Source organism: Coenobita brevimanus, chromosome 70, assembly GCF_032717465.1.
Source record: "Coenobita brevimanus isolate Jiangsu-jjx chromosome 70, ASM3271746v2, whole genome shotgun sequence".
NCBI classification, from domain to species: Eukaryota; Metazoa; Arthropoda; class Malacostraca; order Decapoda; family Coenobitidae; genus Coenobita; species Coenobita brevimanus.
In genome coordinates, this window is record NC_137023.1 from 41,234,055 (window position 1) to 41,259,368 (window position 25,314).

A 25,314-nucleotide genomic window follows, 5' to 3' on the forward strand; every position below is an offset into this window, starting at 1 on the left:
GAGTAATTGGACTTTTACTGTACAGTATATACAGTAAGCTAAGTTAGGTGATGAAGCAATGAGTGGTGATGGGATGTAGTAGGAAGAAACTGTATGTACAGCAGAGAAGAGGTGGAATGGTGAGTATAAATGAGATGGAGGGGAGGGGAAAGGTTGAGGTGGAATGGTGAGTATAAATGAGATGGAGGGGAGGGGAAAGGTTGAGTGGGATGTTGAATGGGTTGGTGGACAGGAACTCTCAGGATAAAGTTGTGTGTGTGTGTGTAATTCTTAACCCAGCACGTTCAAGTCCCGAGGGACAGGGTACATTATGATGGATTCCCACGAGTACAACCAGGGTGTCTGTTTGGGCTGGAGCACAGTGAATTTTTTTGAAGTTTAAAATTTAAAACTAGAAAGCAAATATTTTTAAAATAAGTCAAGCACTAATGAAACCAGAATATTTGGCTATGAAGTTTGCCACATTTATAATGCTGTTAGTTTATTAGATATTTTCATTTATTTTCTTATGAACCATGGAGCTCCTTGAAGTTGGAAATCATCATCATCTGGACCTCCATTCCCACCCAAGGGCAGGGTGAGGAGTTGAAACATCCAGACAGCCTAAGTTTGCCAAGTTCAATGTGCTATGCTTCCATTCAACCATCAGTCAAGCCCACAGAATCCTGGCTCCATTAGATAGGCCAAAAAAGTTTCACCATGTTCGGTAACTTCAAATGTACCTATCAGATAGAGTCAGTCTGACAACTGCCGCATTAAAAAGGGATGCCAAGTCCCTGGTTATGCGCTTCTCCGCACAAAACTCATCCAGCCAGCTCAGTCTCTTGTCAGTCCCCTTTCCTCACCAACTTCCATCACTCTCTTCATCACACACTTATCCACCATATCCCACCACCTTGGCATACCTTGCCTCCTCCCTCTTTCAAATTCGCTCAGATATACCTTTTTCACCACTATTGTCATCCATTCTCCCCATCTGACCAAACCATTTCAGTACACTCTGCAATTTTGGTGTCCACAGACTTCACATCTTTCACAAATCACATTATTCCGTATTCTATCCACTCTCTGTACTCCACATACATTCCTCAGCGGTCCCATCTCGACTGCTTTTACTCTTAACTTTTCATTTTCTTGCCACACCATAGTCTCACATCCGTACGTTAAAGTTGGCCTCACAGAGCTGCAACACTCAAGCCTCTGTTTCTTATTAAGGCCCTCATAGCACCAGCTACTTTCCTTCATTGTGTCACTCTACTTTCCACATTTTTTTTGCACATTTTCCTCTCTTTTCTATCATTGTACCCAGGTATTTGAACTCTTACCAATTCCTGTTCCTTTCATTTCACTGTAACATCACACTGGGAGTCACCTTTCTCAATAACCACCACTTTACTCTTCTCTGCATTTACTCTCAAAGCACGACACTCACAGACATCTACAAAACTCTGCACTAGTCTACCAAGCTCTTGTCTGGTATTTGCAAGTAGCACTGCATCATCAGCATGCAACAAATTTGAGATATTCCATCCATCACCATTCGTTACCAGTGCCATCCCTCTCTCCATTACTCGTGTTTTTACGTGTCTAATCACTCCATCCATATATATATATTGAACAACCATGGGAACATCACACAACCTTGTTGCACGCCCACAGTGATCATGAACCAATCACATAGATGCCCATGAACCATTACATGTCTTGCTACCATCATAATATCTCTCGACGGCACCTAGCAGCTTACCATCTACACTGTACATGCTCAAAACATTTCACAAACCTTCTCTGTTTACTTTGTTGTATGCTTTTTCCAGATATCCAGAAATGCCATAAACACCGGATAGTCCTTCTCACTCGCCTTTTCCGCTGTCTGTCTTATTTCAAATATTTGATACACACATCCTCTGCCGCTCCTAAATCCACCCTTCTCATCACTCACTTGGACTTCAGATCTCATTCTTACTTTCTGTATAATAATTCTTCCATGTACCGTCCCTACCACGCTCAATAAACTTATGCCACGATAATTCTTGCACTCACTTTGCTCACTTTTATTTTTGTACAGGGGTACAATCACTGCCATTTTCCACTTTGCTGGCATAGTTTCACTCATCCATGCCCTCTTACATATCTCTAACAAGCACTTCCTTCCGCTGTCTATGCTACACTTAATCATTTCTTGATGCACCTTATCAACCCCAGCTGCTTCCCCATTTTTCGGCTGCTTCACGGTGTTCTTCACTTGTACAAATGTCACATTTCCTGGCACTGCATTCCTTCTCTGTACACTCCTCAAACCAAACACACTAACAGTTGCTTTGATCTCTCCATTCCCATTCATCAGACTTTTGAAATATTCTTTCCATCTGGTCCTTACTTCATCCTCATGGGCTAATAATCTTTCACACTTTCATATTTCTTTCCACTGTCTATTCTGTATTTCCACACCTCTTTCCAGAATAGCTTCCTATTTTCAGAGTAATTTGTATTCATTTTTCTTCTTAGATCATCATTTACCTCTTCACTAGTCTCTTTACGTGCTTCTTAACCCTAATAGGCGGGTGATGTTACGTAACATCCATGTGTAAGGAGGCGGGCGATGTTATGTATGGCCCGGCCATTTTCGGTCCTAATTTATTTGTGAAATTGGGTTATAAGACATCCTTGTCACCTACTTTCCTGCCCTCTACCCTCTCCTCCTGCCTGCCCAGCCGTGCTGTGCAACGCAAATCCTGGACGGATTTTTCCACTCATTTAATCCATTGAAATGTGTCCTGTGCCCTATTCTTATACAAAATAATATGTAAAAGAATGAGAAAAGGTAATTGATACTGCCATACATCTGGAATGGGCTAATTATCACCTTGCAACACCCCACGTTCACTCGTTCGCTAATTTTCCCTGTTTATTTCTCCTTGAAATATGCCATATGACCTGTTCTCGTAATAAAAATATATACTGTATAAGAAAGGAAAGGAGAAGCCTAAGTGATATTTACATTCACCTGGAGCCACCTAATTATGTATTGTCTAGATTTCCTGCCAATCATTTCATAGCATTAAATTAGCAGCTGTCACCACGCTGACATTGTCAACCCTTCCTTGCTCATAGACCACATCATTCAGTATACTGTCGTGTTTTGAGGTGAAACTACGTCGGATTCGCGCCTGTCCCATTCCGCCGCTTCTTAGCCCACTGCAAAGGGCCCTGTGACCTCTACCCCTACTAAACTTCATGTGGGAAGGGGTAAAGGGCTAAGTGACTCTGCTGTGGAACGTGAACTGGCTAATTTATCAGTGGTAATGATGGACAGTGAGTCCGATCTTTCTGGTGACTCTAAAACAGTGCAAGTGGAAATGTAGATAATGTGTAATGTGTAAATAGCAAGTGAAAGCAATAAATGTAAGTGTAATTGAACGGTGGAAAATAGTTTTATAAATTACTGCAGGTGACAGTGCATTACATAGTGTAAATAAAATAGAAATGTGAATAATGTAAATACTGTAAAATAGAAAATGTAAATAGAAATGTAAACAATTAGTAATATATGAATATGAGTATAAATACTTGGAGTAATGAAAGTGAAAGTGAAAGCTACGCTCTAGCATGTATAACTAATGGGAGTAATAAAAGTGAAAGTGACAGCTTCGCTCTCTACGCTAGTTTACTGAATAAGAAAGTGAATGTCTGGAGTGAAAATAAACTACTACTACTGAGAGACTCTTATGGATAAATATTGTATATATAAATAAGTGTAATAAAGGACTAGGAATATAAAGTGTGAATGTGTTTGAATAATAAATGACAGCTCTGCCTCAGAATACCATTGGGGAACGAGCGCGAGTGGAAAACTTGTATGCGCTCGTAATTTACATTTCTTTCACTTTTTTTTTTTTTTTTTTTTTTTTTTTTTTTTTTTTAAAGATTCCAAACTACTTGAAATTCATAGAACAGTGTTTGTAATGATATCAGGCAGCGATAACCATATTACGGTGTATCGGGAAGTGTAAAGTGGAGACTTCATTACCCAACTTCAGAAGTCTCCACAAGTCCTACAGTAGTCGACGAAGGCTCAACAAACATCCCAGGAGAAAGATGAAGGTATGTGCCTATGCTTATGTAATTGAAATATTCTAGGAATAATAACTGATTTTTGCCAAATATTAAAAAAAAGTCAGTTGGAGCGCAATTATTCCCGCAGGGGGGGGGGCCCCCACAGTGCATTCCCGACATCCCTGCGATTAAGGGGTTAATTAATAATAAGTATATTTATAGAATGATGGGGAATCGTCCAGGGTGCAAATTGACCTGACGGGGAATTATCTGGCAGAGAATTGACTTGACGGCAAATTGTCTTGGAACCCGCCAATCATGGGTAATCATTAACTGGTTACAAGGCTTTATTTAATGCTTTAACTTTATTTAAGTGCTTTATTTTACAAGTACATACCAGAATAGTAAATATTAAATTTACAAATACAATACTGTAGAAAAGCAGTGCAGCAAATCTTTAATGAACAAATAAAAAAGGCAGTATTCTGACGCCTATCAGGTAAACTGGTTATAAGACTTTATTTCTTGCTTTAATGTTATTTAATAGTACCGTACTTTAACTTGCACATAAACTTACCTGAACAGTAATGTAGATATTTAACTTAGAGTACAGTGAATCACATGATCACGTGATCAAAGGAAACTATGCTTGCTGCCCTAATGTTCAAGGATTTGGCCTTTCAAAGGTCTCTCAAATAAATTTATAGTTTTCGTATTGGTTCTTTAATCTTACGTTGTCTTATACGTATCCCAGCACTAACCGCGTATGATTGTGAGCGCGTTCGGCGAACATGTTCGGGGCGAGCATACTGTACTGTGCTGTACTTATTTCACCCGTTATGTTAGGTGTATTTTGAGTTTGTATTTTAATTTGGCTGATGCTAGGCAGTTTTTGTTAAACTAAGAGATGCTAAAGAGTTTAAAATTGTGAGTTACCATCTTCCTTTGAAGATGAGGGCTTTTGGGTAATGGAAGTTCTCCTACTGTGTGGTTGAGGTTCAGCTGACTATTGTACTCTGACCACTATTAATTTGTCCAGAGATTGTCAACTTTTCATTATGAATGTTGCGGTGTAAGAAGACCTAAATTATAGTGTTTGTCCAAAAAAAAAATGAATGTCCAGCAATTGTATTGTCAGATCTTGCAAGTGAGTTATGTCCTCTTCTCCCCCCCCCCCCCCATATATGAAAGTCCATCAACTTAAGGCAAATGATGTACTGGTTTAGTGTAGGAGAATGACAAGTGACTATTGTGCAGGTGGTTGTACTGGAGTGAGCGTGGTGCAGGTGGCATGACCCCCAGCAGTGTTGAAATGTGTGACCTGAGAGGCAACCAGCACAAGATCCTCTCTGAGATTCGGAAAGAGAATGAGTATTATCAGGTAAGTGTGGTAAATGAGTGCTTGGGATGGGGTGGAGTGGATGGGGCTAAGGAATTGACGGGATCAAGTTACTTGGATAAACTATACGTGAAGGAGCAGATGACTTTTTTTTTTTTTTTTTTTTTTTTTTTTTTTAAGGCAATAGATTGACTTATATCTGACAGGTTTATTTGAAGTTTAACTGTGTAGAATTGCAAATAAAATGCAGATTAATAGGCCTGTGAGATTGGACCAGGTTTCTGGAGACTTGAATAGTGTGTGATGATTGTGTGGTAAATGTTGCATGAATAACTGACTAGCCCATTTCACTGGACATGCTGATGATGACTCTTCCAGTTTCACACTTTCTCCTTGTTTTCTCAAGCCTGCATCACCCCATCATTAGATGGGGGAAGGGGGTGTCAAGATGATTAAGTATGGAAGATGAAGTGGAAGGAAAGAAGAGAGCAGTAGAGATGGAGAAATATTTAGATTATTGTATGGGAATGTATTGCAAGTTTATGCGAATGAGGTGGACGGGCAGCATTTGGGGACGCACAGTTGGAGGGGGATTGATATGTCATGAAAAGAGAGGTCACTTATTAGGGATGGAAATATGTGGAGATACTTTTGATAATCCCTTCAGTCTGATTAATTTTATGTTGTTTTTCATTCTTGAATTGCATCACAGAACCTGGGGAGACAAATTTCGAATGAAAGAAGCCACTTAGCTGTGAGTCAGGCTTCCTCCAACCAGGAGAGTTTTGTGTACAGAACAGTCCATTTTCATGTCTGAATGTGAAAAGGTGAACTTCCTTAGTCTGAGGAAATAGATTTTGTTTTGTTCTTGCTATGTCCAGACAGTTTTATTTGGTGTATACAAATCTTTGCCCTCATTGCTACTATGGTCTGTCTATTTTATAGAGAGCAACTGGGCGTTGTCCCTCTTGGGGAGTCCCCATCCCAGTGTTGCCTTATTTTGTACTAGGCAACTTAATCAGATTAGAGACAAGGCGCAAATAACAACTCTCCCTCCCAGCACACCTCTCTCTCTCTCTCTCTCTGCATATAGAAATTGCATTTTTGTAAATTTCTATAAAAAGTTTATACGGTTTTATGAATTATTAGAATTTGGGGAAAAGCCCCCTGACTGACTGTCTGTCTGTCTTGTGCTTTTATTCATTCCCTCTCTCCATGCCCTTTCCCTTTACTCTCTGTTTCTGTTTGTGTCTGTCTGTCTGTCTCTCTTTCTCTCTCTCTCTCTGACATTATTTTTTATTATGACTGTGATTTTTTCCTTAAAAAGTATGATGTTTTGTTTGTGGTTTATAGTTTCGATTTATTTTCCACACCACATTTGAAGTTGAGGAAAAGCCTCCTGACTGTCTTGTTGTGCTCCTATTCAATTTCCACCACATTCCTTCCCTCCCTCCCTCCCTCCGTCTTGCCTTTTCTTCCTTATCTCCGGCCTCTCCAACCTCCCTCCCTCGCTGTCTGCCTATCCCCCTTATCTCCATTCCCTTTCCCTCTTCTCTCTATCTCTCTGTTACTGTCCGTCTGTCAGCATTATGCTTTTCTTATGAATGTGATACCTTGCTTCAAGTATGATGTTTTATTTGTTTTTTATAGTTTCAACTTTTTTTCCACACCACCTTTGAGGTAAATGTCAAGGGACATTTTTTTAATAGAGGTTTTCCCCAAGAGGCCTAATCCTCTCTCTCATCTTTAATCTGAAAATTCATCATCAGAACTTTCTGCAGTGTTGATTAAGAACGAATCGACAATATGATTAACTGCTCTATCTTGTTTTCCATCTTCTTGGAGGTGTTCAGCATGCTGAACTGCCTGCATCCAGTTGTATGGCATGACAACTCAGAGCCCCTTTAACAAGAGGTTGTAAATCAGCCATTTTAAAGGTATTCTTTTTGGCTATGTACAACTTTACTTGAGCCCAAATGAGCTCAGTGGGGTTGTATTGGCAGTGGTAAGGTGGTAACCTTCCCACTCTATGCCCTGTTTCTCCTGCAATCTTGTCAAGGGTGTACTTTTTGCCCACAGCAAATGTCTTTGTTAGTTCATATAGCTCTGCTTTTAGCAGATCATCACTGGGATGAATACCTTTCTTCTCAAGCCATTCTTTTAAGTCTGCTTTCCTCCAAGAGGAACTTGGCACTTTTTCAAGTTGCACTGAATGGTATTGAGCGTTGTCCATGACAATTATTGTGTTGGGTGCAATATTGGGCATCAGCTGGTTTTGGAACCATTCTTCAGTAACCGTTCAGTTCATCTGATTGTGATAATTGCCATTGTTTTTAGCTTGAAAAATTAATTCTGCATTGTTGACAAAGCCATCTTTCGTTCTTGTGTGCACAATAATGAGACTGACTTCCCTTTCCCGTGGGTGGTTGTACTCCTGTTGGTTCTTGAGATGTAGTGTCTGTCCAGCATTGTCCAACAATGTAATTCTGGTTCACCCAGGTTTCATCCAGATACACAATGTTCTGGAAAGACTGTTTTACATGCCGCATTTCTCGCAAAAATCGGGTTCGTGCAGCAGCAACATTGCTTCTTTCCATTAGGAATTTGCGGCCATCAACTTTCCCATACTTGAACCCAATATCTTTGAGAATCCTGTGCAGGGACTCAGTGCATCCATTGAAGGAGATAGTTTCCTTATGTTGTTCCTTTATTTTATGCAGGGTAGGGATCTCCATCCTTTCATAGAACCCTAAAACGGTTCTTCTCACCACACGTTTGTCAAAGTCATCTAAACCTCTGACGGTTGCAAAGCACTTCTTTGTTGGTGAGGAGAATACTGGCTGTTCTGGTGGCTTTTGTGTAATGCAAGCTTGATTGAAGGAAGAGCAGATTCGTCTGACTTTTGCTTCCCTCACGTTCATGGCTTTTGCTGCTTGGCAAAAGCTTTTGAGGGAACAATCATAGGTCCTCTGTTTGCCTTCATTTCTAAAAAATACTTATTGACGTTGTAAATAAGTTCTTTTTCTCTACTGTGGAGCACACGAGAGCGAGTAGCAGGAGTAAGAGCGTCCATCTCAGGTGGCGGCCAGAGTGGAAATGACCTGGATTAACACGGTCACTCTACCCTTACAAGCTTGGCAACGTTGGAAGGCAACGTTGCCAAGTGCTGTGGTATTTATAAAAAGTCATTGTTATTATTAGAAAAAAAAAGACATTTATAACACTGTATAGCCTTATTAGAGAATTAAGTACTGTATATATATACTGTAAATAAACTTCATTTAGAAGTAGTAAATAGCTGACATGAGACAGAGAGGTGTACACGTTTGGCAGAGAGGCGGCCGAGGAAATTCCCATGAAGGACAATGCCCAAACGCGCATCATAAAATAGACAGACCATAGAGGCTCACCAAAGTTGATTTCAGTCAGTCAAGAGAGATCCTAACAGTCAAAGCTTTAAGGTAAAAGCAGTCAGTTGTTAGGATAAGATTGCAATAAATCCTTGTTTTAAGTCATCCTTTGTATTTCCCTTCCCCCTCATAACATTTAAAGAAAAAATGCTGACTGCTAAAGTTTCATTCTCACCTTTGAAGTTCATTTACCAGATTACCCCTGTTGACAGAAGCAGTTATAATTATGTGAAACGTTGTGATGTTTTAGAATGAATGCCATACATATAATGGCTGGCTGTATGGTACCAGCAGGCATCACATGCAGTAAGGTCAGAGTTGCCTCTGTCCATTTTTTGTTTTTTATAGATTCCTTTACTGTTCTGTAACGAGCAAAAATTTGCTGACAATCCTTTGTGAACATTGTGTTCTCTTTTAATATTTCTCATTATTCTTGAAACGTCATACAGTACCCTACTGTCTCGTATTCTTGCGTTGTTTACTTCATGGTGCCATCATCATCATCATTACTGTCATCCTGACCCTTTTTTGCCACCTAGGCCAAGTTTGTGATGAGTTAGGAACCAGAAAGTACTGTAAGATAGGAGAATTCATAGTAGAGGGAGAATTTCAAACTATTCTCAGTGAAGCGATTCAGATGCTCATTCAAGTACCTGAAATACAGTACTGGCTGCACCTCACAGGCCTAGCCATCCGTGCACATATTTTTGGAAAATTTTCTTAATAACCTAGATGTACTTCACATACTCAGTGGTTATAATCTGTCAGCTGTCAAGTTTGGTGGATGTGAAGTCCTACCCCGAATGGCAACTGTTGTTCTTGTTTTTGTTATTGGGGTATTGACCCCAGGCTCATCTGAATGTTAGCCCTTTGAACTGCAGGAATCCAGTCACTTCATTCAGGTGCTTACAGAGATCTTTTGCTGATAATGTGAAGGTTTGTGTTGTGAAAGTGAGGTGCATATGAGCAAGTGTTGTGCTGTAATGAGTTGCATTACAGTTAGAACATAGTAGATTGTTCATCTGTCTATCTATAGCCATATGCCATGATCCTGTAAGGGGTGGCTATGTGTCTTTGAGTTAGTTGTTTGACAGGGAAGAGCACTAGCCCTCCGCCAACCTGCTTGTTGACATGTAGGGAACACGTTTGAGTTGGTTATATGGTTACTACCCAGCATAGTGAATGGTTTCCCTCTTCAGTCGTTTTCCATCATTCTTTCCTCTTGCTTCTGCCTATGGGTGACTCTACATTGAATGACATGCCAAATGGTATCCTGTACACCAGGAAACTATTTACTACCCTGAGTGGTAACCATATAACCTAACAATGGCGCCTGGTATTTTAGTGGGTAATTAAGGCACTCCAATCAGATTTAGCATGGGCAGGTTTATATCCAAGGAATGGTTGGGGTTTATTGCTCACGTAATGCTACTCGGGGATGGGTGAGGCTGGCCACTCTCATCTAAAATGGTTGGGGTTTATTGCTCACATAATAATACTCAGGGATGAGTGAGGCTGGCCACGCTCATCTTAAATGGTTGGGGTTTATTGCTCACGTAATGCTACTCAGGGATGAAAGAGGCTGGCCACTCTCATCTTAAATGTCAGGACAAACTTGCCTAGCCCTGGGGTCCTACGCCCCTCATGGGGCAGCACAGGATTGATGATGATGATGATGATGATTATGATTATTGTTGTTGTTGTTATCTTCTTTTTCATATAACACATTTTCTTATCTTGGCAGGGTTTGACTTTTGACTTTGAGAGAGGGTCACTGGTGTTGGGTTTGACTGTGGGAGATGATGAGTCCACCAGCTCATGCCGGCTGGTTAACCAGTCATTGGTAGGTGGGGAGCCACAAGACCTCCTCGCCTTGGACAGCTGCTATCCCTTTGCTCTGTCAGTGGAGCAAAACTATCTATACTGGGCAGACTGGGGGCGCGGTGGCATCATGCGAGCCCATGCCTCCAACCGGGACAGTGTGGTCAAGCTGGTACACACTCCAGTCAGCACCTCAGACCATGGCAGACACCAAGGTGCCTTTGGTCTGGTCCTCATCAACACACCTCACACCAGTCTCCCAGATGCATGCACAGAGAAGGCTGATGTACCAGCATCAGTCAAGGTGGCTGAGCCTGAGAAAACCACCATCGAAAAGTCAGAAATGGCTGCAGTTAAGCCAGATTATAATCCATTGAAGGAGGAGGAGGCAGCACGATTGAACAATGATGAAGTAGACGAGGGAGAAGAGGAAGAGCAAGATAACATACAGAGTGGTGAGGCTTCTTCCTCTGAAAGTGATAAAGAACATGTCAGTAAAAATAAAAGCCCTGAGGAGAAAATGTCAGATTCATCAGTGAGCAGCTCTCAGGAAACTGCAGGGAATGAAGACTCTGCTATCAAGGATGATCTTGAAGCTTACCCAGGACAATCTCAGATGCAGCTGCAGCCTTCAAATCACAGTTCCCAGTATGGAAATGCCATGAACAGTGCACAAATGTATGTAATAGTGAATTAGAACGCTCCTTAATTTTCTTGTCAAAGGAAAGTTTAAACAGAACAGTTCATCATTAGCTTCATTAGTTACATACTGTAGATCCTCCATATGTGTGAACTCTGAATGCATGATTCTTAGTGTGCAGACAGAAAAATGCAGTATGTAGCAAGGATGTTGTATGCATGGAAAAAATTCTGATTGCGTGTCATGCTGTTTATACACAGTTCCTGATGATAGAAATTGCGATGCAGTTAATCTTTTCCCACTCTTCTTTTAGAATTCTTTGATATCACTGTTTTATGTGTTTATTTTCTATACTGTATAGTATATTATGCCTTCAGGCAGCATATCTGTAGTCTAGTTGAGGTTATAGAGGGATTGTAGTAGGCAAGGGAGGGTTTATCGTGGTGCAGTTTTTTTTCCACTTTTTAAGTTCCTTCAAACCTCTTTGATGTCACTGTCATATGTCTGCTTTTTTTTCTGTACAGTTGACAGTGCCTCTCGACAGTGAGATCTCAGGAAAAGTGTGGAGGTTTGGTTCGTGCAGTCCTAATTGACACAGGTTCAAATCCTGGCCGGGACAGAAATCAGTTCTGCAATTCTTCCACCCTGTCTGGTCCCAGAACTGCAGTAAGGGTCCAAGAGTATCAAAAAAGAAGGATACAGCATGGTGGGATGAGGAGGTTAAGGAAGTGGTGGAGGAAAAGAGGAAGAAGTGGCTAAAGTGATTACAGGATAGGGGTTCAGTTGAAATAAGAATTGAGTATATCAAGAGCAAGAAGCACGTAAAGAGACTAGCGAAGAGGAAAAGGAGGAGGTAAATGATGATTTGGGAAGAAAAATGAATGCAAACTACTTTGAAAATTGGAAGTTATTCTGGAAAGAGATGCAGAAATGTAGAAATGAAAGTGGAAAGAAATGTGATAGTGTGAAGGATGCAGGTGGTAGGTTACTAACCCATGGAAAGAATATTCTGAAAGTCTGATGAATGAGAATAGAGCAGAGCGACTGTAAACACGATTGGTTTTGGGGGTGTGCAGAGAAGGAATGCAGTGCCAGGAGACGTGGCACTCGCACAGGTGAAGAGCGCTGTGAAATGACTGAAAAATGGGAAAGCAGCTGGGGTTAATGAGGTGTATGCAGAGATGCTTAAGTGTAGTGGAGAGAGTGGAATGAAGTGCTTGTTGGAAATATGTAAGAAGGCATGGATGAGTGAAACTGTGCCAGCAGAGTGGAAAAAGGGTGTGATTGTACCCCTGTACAAAAATAAAGGTGAGCGAAGTGAATGCAAGAAGTATCGTGGCATAAGTTTATTGAGTGTAGTAGGGAAGGTATATGGAAGAATTATTATAGAGAAAGTAAGGGAGATATCAGAAGTCCTAGTGAGTAATGAACAGGGTGGCTTTAGGAATGGGAGAGGATGCATGGATCAAGTATTTGCAGTGAGACAGATAGCAGAGAAGGCTTGTGAGAAGGACCATAAGGTGTTTATGGCATTCATGGATCTGGAAAAAGCATACGACAAAGTAGACAGAGAGGGATTGTGTTAAGGTTTGCGCATGTATGGTGTAGATCGTAAGCTGCTAGGTACTGTCAAGAGTTTTTATGATGGTAGCGAAGCATGTGTAAGGGTTAATGGGCATCCAAGTGAATCGGTGTGGGCGTACGACAAGGTTGTGTGATGTCCCCATGGTTGTTCAATATACAGGTAAGCCCTTAATTCACGCGAGGGTTACGTTCCGAGACCCTTCACGTACTGTATGTGGTAAATTCGCGTATATGTTCTGCCCTTGTGTGCACATAATTATGCATGTCTACTAAGTATATTACATCTGAATAATACTGTTTATGCACTACATACACCTTATAAACTAGCAGAAAGTATGAAAAACAACAAAAATGTAAGAAATTTAACACTGAAACCTGACAAGCACAGGCGTAGGTGGAGACACTTCAACAGTCTGGTGCACAAGCCCTCATTCCTCCCATATGCTACATTCTGCCTTCTTTATTGTCCAGACAGTTGACTCATTCACCCCAAACATACGGTTCCCAGCCAGTTCACAGGCGTAGGTGGAGACATTTTAGCACAGTCTGGTACACTAGTCCTCACTGCCTCCCGTATGCTACGTGCTGCCTTCTTTGTTGTAAGAACAGTTGACTCACCCGAAACACACGGTTCCAAGACAATTCACCACAAAGTCAATTCACCATCAAAACATGGACGATTTCCTGTCATTCTATAAATATACTTATTATTGATTAATTAATATTACTAATTATCAGGGGTATTTTATAACTCATATAAGTAAAAAACTAGTGTACTGTACTTGCTAAATAAACTGGTATGTAAATAAATGATGGGGAATCATCCTGGTGGAGAATTGTCGCCGACATTCCTCCATTAAGTTTGTCCAACACTTTAACTTTCTCTGTCAGCAACATCACTTTACTAGTCTGTTTTGGTGTGTTACCACATGCATCACTAGCGCTACGCTTAGGCCCCATGTTGGCAGACAAGGCAAGAAATCACTGGAAGGCAGAAAAATAAGCCACAAATAACGATTCGCAAGTCACGCATATTTCGACCGTTGTATTCAAAGTGCATGGTAGACCGACCTCCCACACACACACACACACACACACACACACACACACACACATATGTATGCACATGGGCAGCAGGTAGGCATTTTTATATTTTATTTATTTCTCTTGTATATTAAAATTATTTATTTGAATACTATAATTTTATATTTTAATTATTGTACTTTGGTCCTGTATTCATCTGCCATTTCTTTGATCCTCAACTTCTCAACTTCCAGTCTTTCTCCTTGCCTGCTCCTCTCACTCCTGGTCAGCCTCACTCCTCTCAGCCTGATCTTGCATACCACAATTATATGATCTGACAGACCTCCACATCGTCCGCTCACGACCCTCGTATCAGCAACCATTCCCGGCATTGACCTCTCTACCAGCACATAATCGGTCAGGCTGCTTTCAACATGATCCCTGTTCCCTCTGTACCATGTATATTTATGTGCATCTTTGTGTTTGAAATACGAGTTACAAATGCACAACCTCCTTTCCTGACACATATCCTTCAGTCGCTTCCCTTTATCGTTTTCTCCTGGAACTCCATTACAACCCATTATGTCATCCTCAGGATCAGTGCCTACTCTTCGATTCATATCACCCATTATGATCACTTTATAGCTCCTGGTCATTTCTCCCACTGCTTCATCCAGCTCATCCCAAAGCTTGTGTTTCTCTCACTCCTGTCATCACAAGATGCATACGCTACAATCAGAGCCACTTTCACCTCAGACTTGAACTTGACATACATACATCTCAAGCTGACATGTTTGTAATCTGTCTTTCCACTCTGCCACACTTCATTCATCAACAAAGCAACTCCTTCCTTGTATCTTCCTTGCCCATTCATTCCCGACATCACATGCTTTACACCCCCCCACTCCTTCCCTTCACACCCTTTTATCTTTGTTTCACACATTACCATCGTGGCATACCTTGCATCCTTGAACACATTACCATCGTGGCATACCTTGCATCCTTGAACACATTACCATCGTGGCATACCTTGCATCCTTGAACACATTTACCCAGTTGCATCTTGATTGCATCAGATGACTACTTTCAGGAACTGTCAGCAGATGATGTGGATAGATAGTCTATTTTGGTATTGATTGGATAGATACATGGACTATGGTAAATGGTGTTTTGCAAGTGCAACCTGGTTCCCATGACATGGCCACAGTCGGAACTATTATGATTTGAAGTTGGGGTTTTGTGCTAGTTTGACATATTTTCACATTCACTTATTTAGTATATTATTTTGCTCTAAGGGGCTGTAAGCTGTCGATAAGACACTATAATAACTGTTGTTGTACACAGGCGCATTACTTGCACTAAATCACCCATTACTTAGGCTATACACCTTACATTACTTGATATCATGACTTAATTCTAATTACATACATTTACATGTGTTATGTCCATTATATACATTATTTACACACACACACACACACACACACACACACACACACACACACACACACACACACACGTCTCATTAACTCTCCTCCTCTTACTGACTCCCTTCAAACTCTGTCTCTTTGCCGCATTGTTGCATCTTTATCTCTTTTCTATCGCTAATTTAATGGTCACTGCTCCTCTGAACTGTCTGCTTGCATCCCTCCACCTCTACGATGGGTACGTAGCACCCTTCTAGCAGAAAACTCTCATCCCTTTTCTGTCCAACTCTCTAATGCAAGAGTTAACCGTTACTCCCAGTCCTTCATTTATGCAACAGGTCAACTCTGGAACTGTCTCCCTCTGTCTGTATTTTCTGCTGCCTATGATCTCCAGTCTTTCAAACGCAGTGTGTCCAGGCATCTCGAAATGAATGGATCTTGAATTTGGCTCTCTTGTATTTTGTTTTTCTCTTGGAGGGAACTCTTATTGTGGGCTCATGGCCTTTGGTTCCTTCTTCCTTGCATATAAAAAAATGCACACACACACACACACACACACACACACACACACACACACACACACACACACACACACACACACACACACACACACACACACACACACACACACACACACACACACACACACACACACACTCAAACACTCAAGAGCGATTGACGTGGTACAGGAGAGAGATGGTTGGGTGGATTGTGTGTACTTAGACTTAGAGAAGGCCTTTGACAAGGTACCTCATAAGAGACTAATGTGGAAACTAGAATATATAGGAGGACTGAAGGGGAAACTCCTGGAATGGATGAGAGACTTTTTGAGAGACAGACAAATGAGGACAGTAATAAAGGATAGGATGTCTGGATGGAGGGAAGTAACAAGTGGAGTCCCCCAAGGCTCTGTGTTGGCGCCAGTAATGTTCCTGATTTACGTAAATGATATGGTAGATGGAGTGAACAGTTATGCAAGTCTGTTTGCTGATGATGTAAAGATCTTGAGGAAGGTAGAGGTTGAGGAGGATTGTAGAATGCTGCAGGAGGATCTGGATAGGATACATGATTGGAGCCGGAAGTGGGAAATGAAATTTCTATCTACTACTATCTATCTACTGCCAGACGCCACAATCCCGTAAGGGGTGGCCATTTGACTTTGAGTTAGTTGTTTTATGAGGAGGGACACTAACCCTCCACCAACCCACTTGTTGACACGTAGGGAGCACGTATGGTTTGGTTATATGGTTACCACCCAGCGTTGTAAATGGTTTCTTGGGGGAAACCATTAGGCTTGTCACTCAATGTAAAGCCACCTGTAAAGGAAAGAAAAGCAATAGGAAGTGACAGGAAAGATGAGAGAAATAGGAAGAGAGGAGGACAGGCACAAATTTAATGTAAAGAAATGTAAAATATTGGAAATGGGTAAAAGTACCAGGAGGCCATCAATGAATTATTTGTTGGGTAATGAATTAATCACTAAAATGAGAGAAGAGAAAGACTTAGGAGTGCTGGTCCAAGATAGTTTGTCACCTGAAAAGCACATTAATAAGATAGTTAGAGAGACTTATAAACTCCTGACTAACATAAGAGTAGCATTTCATTATATGGATGAGGAGATGATGAAAAAATTGATAGTGGCCATGATCCACCCCAGGTTAGAATATGCAGCGGTAGTGTGGTCCCCACACAAAAAGAAAGATATAAACAAGATTGAGAGAATACAAAGAACAGCAACCAAAATGGTCCCCAGTCTAGCAGATCTGTCATACAGAGAGGGGCTGGAAAAGCTGGATTTGCCTTCCTTAGAGGAAAGGAGAAAGAGGGGAGACATGATTGCAGTGTTCAGGACCATGGTGGGAGTAGATAAAATTAACCGAGAAGATCTGTTTTTTGGGATAAGAGAGCAACAAGGGGACACGGAATGAAACTGAAAAAGTCAAGCTGCTTGAAGGATATCAAGAAATATAGCTTTCCTTACAGAAGTATAGATTTATGGAATAGCCTGGACAAAGAGATCATCCAGTCTAAAAATGTAAACGAGTTTAAAGCTAAATTTGACTTACTGAGAAACAGCGATGGGAACCCATGAGCATAGCACATTTCGTGTGTATCTCAATTAGGTATATTGGGTAAATACATAAGTATTTGGAATGGCTTAGACAAAAAGGTGGTGCAGGAGAAAAACATTCATGTGTGTAAAAGTAAACTAGATAAATGTGGATATGGAGACAGGACAACACGAGCATCGCTCAATTCCTGTATACTACAAATAGATAAACACACACACACACACACACTGCTCATAGGCAGGGCGGAGGAAGGTGTCTGCTCCCGTTTTCAGTCAACCACTTAGAGCAGACTAAAAAAATTTTGCGGAAGTGTCCCCAAAACTGAGTCTATACCAGGTACGGACCTGGTATGGCTGGCAACGTTTGGTTGTCTGTACCACGAACGGACTTGGAATGGCTGGCCCTGTTAGACTGTCCGCACCAGGTACGGACTTGGCACTGAACTGTTAAGGATTTGAATTTCATTAAAGCAGACTTTACTGATCTACCAGAAGACTTGCTGATGTATCACAGAAGTACTTCTAATACCAATACACCATTCCTATATGAGACAGCCTTTACATGTATTCAGTATCGGTGGTGAGTGTTAGTGGCAAAGTGGTGACGTGCAGGTGTATAGTATGTAGGAGGACTCCTGGGCCTTGGGAACGGGCCATGAAGCACGTGCCCAGAGTCAGACCCATAAAAAAATAAATCTATCTATCTATATACCTAGGCTGCTTCCCCCAAGGAAAGGGAGGTAGCCGAGACAGGACGACTCACTCTCCATTTACTCATCCATTCAAACACATTTATTCGCATCTTAGCCCCAAAGGGGAGAACGGACAGATCCTCACCGCATCACACCGCACAAGGGTCAACTGCGCAATGCAATCAGTGACATCCACAGCAGGGCCCGACAGCAGAACTGGTTTACCCCTGCCACATCATAACAGACCCATCCCCTTACCCGCACCTGACCTGACTAGCTGATCTGTATATAAAAAATTTAGCAGGGGCACCATAGCTCCACATCACCCTCTTATCTGGTAATATGGTTACCAACCACCCACTGTTGTATATGGTTTCCTGTGTTGTAGGACACCATTAGGCTTGGCACCCAATATATGGTCACTGGAATTGAAGAGTAATAAGTAAGAACAGGAAGGAAAGGGAAACATAGGAGGAAAGGGACAGACAGAGATAGAATGGTAAAGATGAGTATGAAGTAGGCAGCACTACATCAAGTGAGTGGGTGATTGTTGTCACACCTCACTGCACAGGACAGACCTGCAGTTGCTGTTCCTTGTGTATGGTTGATGGGTCTGCTCAGTCAGATGGGGATTAATCAACAGCAGGAACTACTGTATGGTAAGCTGTGCCCTTAGGAAGCATATATGCTTTTGCTAGAGTTGCATCCTTCCCCCTCCCCCCCTCCACTCCATCCCATCACATCCTTATTCTCAGTCTCCCCCTCCCCCTCCACTTGATCCCATCACATCCTTCTTCTCAGTCTCCCCCTCCCCCTCCACTTGATCCCATCACATCCTTCTTCTCAGTCTCCTCCTCCACCTCACTCACTCCTACTTCTCCACATGGCCAAAACACATCAGTTTATTTCTCCTAATGCTTTCTATCACATCGACATCCATGCCACAATGCTTCTTCACTTCCTCAGTTGTCAGTCTGTCTTTCCATGTAACTCCACATACTCTTCTCAGATAACTTATTTGCACTGCTTTCTCTCTATCTTGACTTATGTCCTTCCAGCGAGGTCCAAGCTTCGCTTCCATACGTTAGAGTGGGGATCAGTACAGTCATTCAGCAACTTCATTACATCCATGCTTGCATCTCTGTTTCTTACCACTGCTTTCAGTGAACCAGTAACTTTTTTCCATGCTGTACTCTTTCAGTCACATCGACATCCATGCCACAATGCACCATCACTTCCTCAATTGTCAGTCTGTCTTTCCATGTAACTCCACATGGTCCATTCAGATAACTTATTTCCACTGCTTTCTCTCTCTTGAATTATGTCCTTCCAGCAAGGTCCAAGATTTGCTTTCATACGTTAGAGTGGGGATCACAATACTGTCATGGAGCGACTTCTTTACATCCATGCTCACTTCTCTATTTCTTGCCACTGCTTTCAGTGAACCAGTAACCTTTCTCCCATGCTGTACTCTTTCAGGCATTTCATCCTCCAAATATCCATCCATACCAATCACACTACCCGGGTACTTAGTGCACTCGCAGTTTTCATTTCCTTTTTATCCAGCCTCACTGTACATTCAGTGATTTCATTTCTCTAGAAGACCACAACTTTATTCTTCCCTACATTCACCTTTAGGTTCTTACACCAACAAAAATGTGGCCAAAGACAAAGTGGTTGCAGGTTAATTTTTATTTCAGATGCCGTGAGAGGAAGCTGATATTAGTGATTGCCATGCTGTGTGGACTCTGTGTGTTGTTCTTGGCGACGACTGTGGGTCTTCTGGTGAAGTTATTTTGTCGCCGCCAATATAAGGGATCCAGGCCTATCCTCCCATCCGTAACTGATGGAACGCAAGGTTAGTTTATGTCCATTTCATGAAAAGTGGATAATTTTCCTAGGAATATATTTTTCAACACCATATTGAAAGTTATACATTCCACAGTTTGAAGTCTGTTGCACTTTAAGTAAACCATGTGGATTGGTTGTGACAGGAAATCCTCCATGCATTCATATGGTAATTCAGACTTGGTGCATCACTTAGCCTGGGGTCACTATTGTGCCTGTATAACAAACCTGTATTTCATCAATGATAGATTCAGTGCATCGCTTAGCCTGGGGTCACTGTTGTGCATGTTTTCCTAACTTGCATTTCATCAATGATAGATTCAGTGCATCACTTTGCCTGCGGTCACTGTTGTGCATGTTTTCCTAACCTGTATTTCATCAGTGATAGATTCAGTGCATCACTTAGCCTGGTGTCACTATTGTGTGTGTTTTCCTAAATTGTATTTCATCAATGATACTGTGATGCTGTTGCTTCATCACTCAGTGCTGTGATGAACACTGGGATTGATTTTTATTTATTTGTTTCTTTTTTCTATAGCCACCCTGGATTGGGTACTGGGATAGGACATTAGATAGCAGATGAACTTAGTAGACTGTTCAGACTAACTTCCCTTGTGACTAAACTTCACACACAGGCATTCCTCACTCACTGCACAGTCTTTAATGTAGTAGCTAAGGGTTTACCTGAAGTGTAGTACAATATTCTCTATTTAATTGATATATAACTGGGACTCTAATTTGGAGGAACTAACAAATTAGTTTTAAAAGGTACTTCATTACAGGTGTCCTCCATTCATAAAAAATCTAACATTTTGATTTGAACTGCAGTGAATTGAAGTTTGGGGGGAGACTAATCTGGGGAAGTGAGTTCCAAAGAGAAGCAGCTCGGAGAATAAAGGAGGCAAAAGCTTTGTACTATGGCAGTGTGATGTTCAAGTCATGAGTAGTACCAGATGCTTCTTCAGTGTGGAGGAAGACATGGAGAGGTGGCACTGTGATTGCAAGTTCATCTGAGCATTTGCCATGAATATATCTGTAAAATAATGCAAGGGAGGCAACTTTCTATCTTACTTGACATTCAGTAACAAGATAGCTTTATGTAAAACAGTTTTCAAGTGATATGTGCCTTTAACCCTACCACGCTAGTGATGTAGATCTACGTCTCCTTCAAAAACGCTGGTGACGTACACCTGCATCCTGCAGCACTGAGAAGTCATTGCAAGCAACCGAAGTAAAATGGAAGGTAATAACGTATCTTGCTAACTTCAGACATTTCTCTGCGCTTACAACACTGATTTAGGAGCGCCGGTGGCAAGTGAGTCTCCACAGGCTCACAGCCTCTCTGCTCTGTCAGTAACCTTGAAGATTTCAGAGATCATGTGGCACCAATCTGACTTGATTCAGCCTACTTTCTGGCTTTAGTGATTACTTTTATTAGTGTCAGAGATCTTATATTGATGTATTAAGCCCATTTACCCACAAAAAAATCCAAAATTGGTTCACAGGCTCAGAGATACTCTGCTTTCTCAGTAACCACAAAAATTTCTGAGGTAGAGTAGCACCAACCTGACTCAATTCAACCAACTTTCTGGCTTTGGTGATTACTTTTATTAGTGCCAGGGATCTTATATTGATGTATGAAGCCTATTTAAACAGAAAAAAAATAATCAAAATTGGTTCACAGGCTTACAGCCACTCTGCCCTCTCAGTAACCACGAAGATTTCAGAGGTAGAGTGGCACCAGCCTGACTCAATTCAGCCAACTTTCTGGCTTTAGTGATTACTTTTATTAGTGCCAGGGATCTTATATTGATATATTAAGCCCATTTACCCAAAAATAAAAAATCCAAAATCAGCGAGGGTAAGAGGGGTATCACTTTTTTTTTTTTTTTTTTTTTTTTTTTTTTTTTTTTGTGGCCTAGTGCGGTACAGGTTAACCCTTTAACCGCGGGTGTCATTCCAGAATGACGTTGCAAAAACTGGACCAAACCGCGGGTGTCATTCTCGAATGTTTGTGAATATTTTGAATACCCCGCGTTTTTTCCGTGCGCCAATTGTTTCAAGGGAGAGTAGCTATTAAGTTCTTTCACTCCAGCCGACCCCCACCTCCCACTCCCCCCCCAGGGGCCTCACCTCCTACCCCCTGGGCCCCCCACCCCACCCCTGACCAAGCACGCATCAGTATCTGTCCAGCTGTGTGAGTGACAACACATGCTGATGTGGCAGTGAAGTGCAGGCAATTACAGTGCCTTTTACCTGTCTCAGTGAACACAGAGTGGGTGTTTATCGTATGTGCAGTGTTCATATATGTTTATAGTATTATTACAGAATGAGGCTGGCATTTGGTAATGGTGTGTGAGCGAAAAATAGTGATTACAACACCGCTCATGTGGCAGTGAAGTGCGGGTAATTACAGTGCCTTTTACCTGCCTCAGTGAACACAGACTGGGTGTTTATCGTATGTGCAGTGTTCATATATGTTTATAGTATTATTATCAGAATGAGGTTGGCATTTGGTAATGGTGTATGAGCGAAGATAATGGTGTGTGAGCGAAAAATAGTGATTTTACACCCCTCACTTCTAACGGCACTGCCCGTCCTGTGAAAGTCAACAAAGTCATGAAACCTACATCAATGGAAAGCTGAAGGTTAGTACTTTCTAATGGTACCTTATTTTTTTCTCTAGCTTTATTCTGTGCAGAGTTATTAAGGTTTAAAGGTTTGTTTTCATTTGGCTGAAACCCCCGCGGGAGAGGACAGTCAGACCAAAACAATACCCGCGGTTAAAGGGCTAACCAGGTGACTGGAATGCCCAGATAGAGGGACTGTTTTTATAAGTAATATAATTAGTTTCCTTGGTCTGACTTAGTGGTATCTACCCTGCCCTTGGGTGGGAAAGGAGGTCCAGATGATATATATATATATATATATATACATCTATATCTATCTGTCTATATATGCCGTATATACCGTATATCATCATTCATCATCATCATTATCCAGACCTCCTTTCCCACCCTAGGGCAGTGAGAGAAGTAGCAATGTCCAGACAGCCCAAATTTGCCCAATCCAATGGGCCACGCTTCCATTCACTCATCATTTAAACCCCCAGAATCCTGGCTCTATTGGATGCGCCAAAAACATTCACAATGCTTTGTAGCTTCATATACATGTATCCAATAGAGTCAGTCCGGACACAGCCACGTTAAAAAGGGGTGCCAAATCCCAGGTCATTCACTTCTCCTCACAACATTCATCCAGCAAGCTCGATCTCCTGCCAGTTCTCTAGCCTCACCGACTTCCAAACCTCTCTTCCTCCCACACTCATCCACCATATCTCTTCACCTTCTCCTTGGCCTACCTCGCCACCTCCCTCCTTCAAATTCGCTCAGATATACTTTTATCACCACTCTATTGTTATCCATTCTCTCATATGACCATATCATCTCAGTTGGAGAAGAACAGGGAGGCATTAGAAAGGGAAGATCTTTAGTGGAAAAGTTTCTAAAGAAGGGAAAGAAGTTGTATTAGGCTTTCATGGATTTGGAGAAAGCATATGACAGGGTCGATATACAAGGATTGTGGAAAGTATTAGAATATATGGAGTAGATGGGAAGTTGTTGAATGCTGTGAAGAGTATGTATGATGGTTTCTAAGGCTGCAGTGCATGTGAATGATGAACTGAGTGAATTTTTCTCTTTGAAAGTTGGGTTGAAACAGGGATGTGTCATGTCTCCATGGTTGTTCAATCTGTACATGGATGGGGAAATAAAAGAGGTACAAGGTAGGGTAGTGGATGTTGGAGTGGCCCTAGTGAGAGAGGGTACTGTTTGGAAACTCCCTGTACTGTTGTTTGCAGATGATACTGTGTTGTTGAATGAAGACGAAGGGGAACTGCAAGGCTTGGTGGATGAGTTTGGGAGAGTGTGTAAGAAACGGAATCTAAAGGTGAATATAGGGAAGAGTAAAGTGTTGGTCTTTGAGAGAGGTGAAGTCAGTGAATGTACAGTGAGGTTGGATGGTGAGGAATTGGAAAATGTGAGTACTGTACGTTTAAGTACTTGGGTAGTGTGATGAGTAAGGATGGAGGTTTGGAGGGTGAAGGGCTTGAATGGGTACAACAAGGAAGAAAGGTTGCTGGTTCCTTGAAAGCAGTGATAAGAAACAGGGAAGTGAGCATGGATGTGAAAAAGTTACTACTTGACAGTATTGTGATACCAACTCTAACGTATGGAAGTGAAGCTTGGACGTTGTTGGAAGGACACATGTCAAGAGTGAGAGCAGTGGAAATGAGTTATTTAAGTGGAGCCTGTGGAGTCACATGGAGAGGCAGGCTGACAAATGAGGATATAAAGGAGCGTTGTGGTGTGGATGTGGATGTAGGAAGCGTTAGGAGGAATACACTGAGGTGGTTTGGCCATGTGGAGAAGATGGAGGGTGAAAGACTGATGAAGAGAGTGCATGTGAGTGAGGTGGAGGGGGGGGAGGGAGGGGGAGGCCGAGGATGAGATGGAGGGATGGGGTGGAGAGGTATATGAGAGAGGGGTGTGTGAGTTGGGAGCAGGGCAGTGAAATGGCGGGCAACAGGGTGACGTGGAGGCGATTTGTTTGTGGCCACCCCAAACGGGATTGAGGTGTCTGGCAATAGATAGATAGATAGACATTCTCTTCGATTCTGGTCCACTGACTTCCTCACTCCACATGTTTCACAAATCACATTATTTCGTATCCAGTCCACCCTCTGTACTCCCCATATATTCCTTAGCAGTCCCATCTCCACTGCTCTTACTCTTGACTTTTCGTTTTCATGCCACACCATAGTCTCACATCCATATGTTACGTTGGCACTAACACTCCATGTAAGCCTCATGCAGCTGCAGCACTCAAACCTGTTTCATAATAAGGCTTTCATTGCACCAGCTACCTTTCTTCCTTTTGTCACTGTACTTTCAACTTCTTTTGCACATTTTCCTCTCTTTTTCTATTATTATACCCAGGTATTTGAACTCTCACCAGTTGTCTCTCTATTCACTGTAACATTGAACTGGGAGTTGCCTTCTCTCTCAGTAACCATCACTTTACTCTTTTCTACATTTACTCTCAAGGCACGATGCTCACAGACATCAGCAAAACTCTGAATTAGCATACCAAGTTCTTCTGGTATATATATATATATATATATAAAACATGTACTGCTTTGGCGGACACAAGGGGTGCTGTGGTTGAACCAGTGTCGCATGCTATAAAGTATGCTTGCAACCAGTTGGCTTGCGCGGGTCGATTACACATGGTTCACTGACTACACACACATCCAAAGCCACTACAACGCTACAATTACACTTACAAGCACTTCTTACTGTACATACAATCTCTACCAGACAGCCTAAGCCACTTGGTAGAGAT

At 41.8% G+C, this 25,314-nt stretch overlaps 1 protein-coding gene across 1 annotated transcript in view; it reads left to right on the forward strand.

Annotated features, from left to right (window-relative positions):
• Nucleotides 1-25,314, forward strand: part of LOC145406351 (uncharacterized) — a 56,415-nt gene that overhangs the window by 19,309 nt on the left and 11,792 nt on the right. The window contains exons 4-6 of the mRNA XM_080277511.1: nucleotides 5,314-5,437; nucleotides 10,550-11,304; nucleotides 19,764-19,921. Of these exons, the coding sequence (XP_080133637.1) occupies nucleotides 5,314-5,437; nucleotides 10,550-11,304; nucleotides 19,764-19,921 (1,037 nt within the window). The remainder of the gene's footprint in view (nucleotides 1-5,313; nucleotides 5,438-10,549; nucleotides 11,305-19,763; nucleotides 19,922-25,314) is intronic.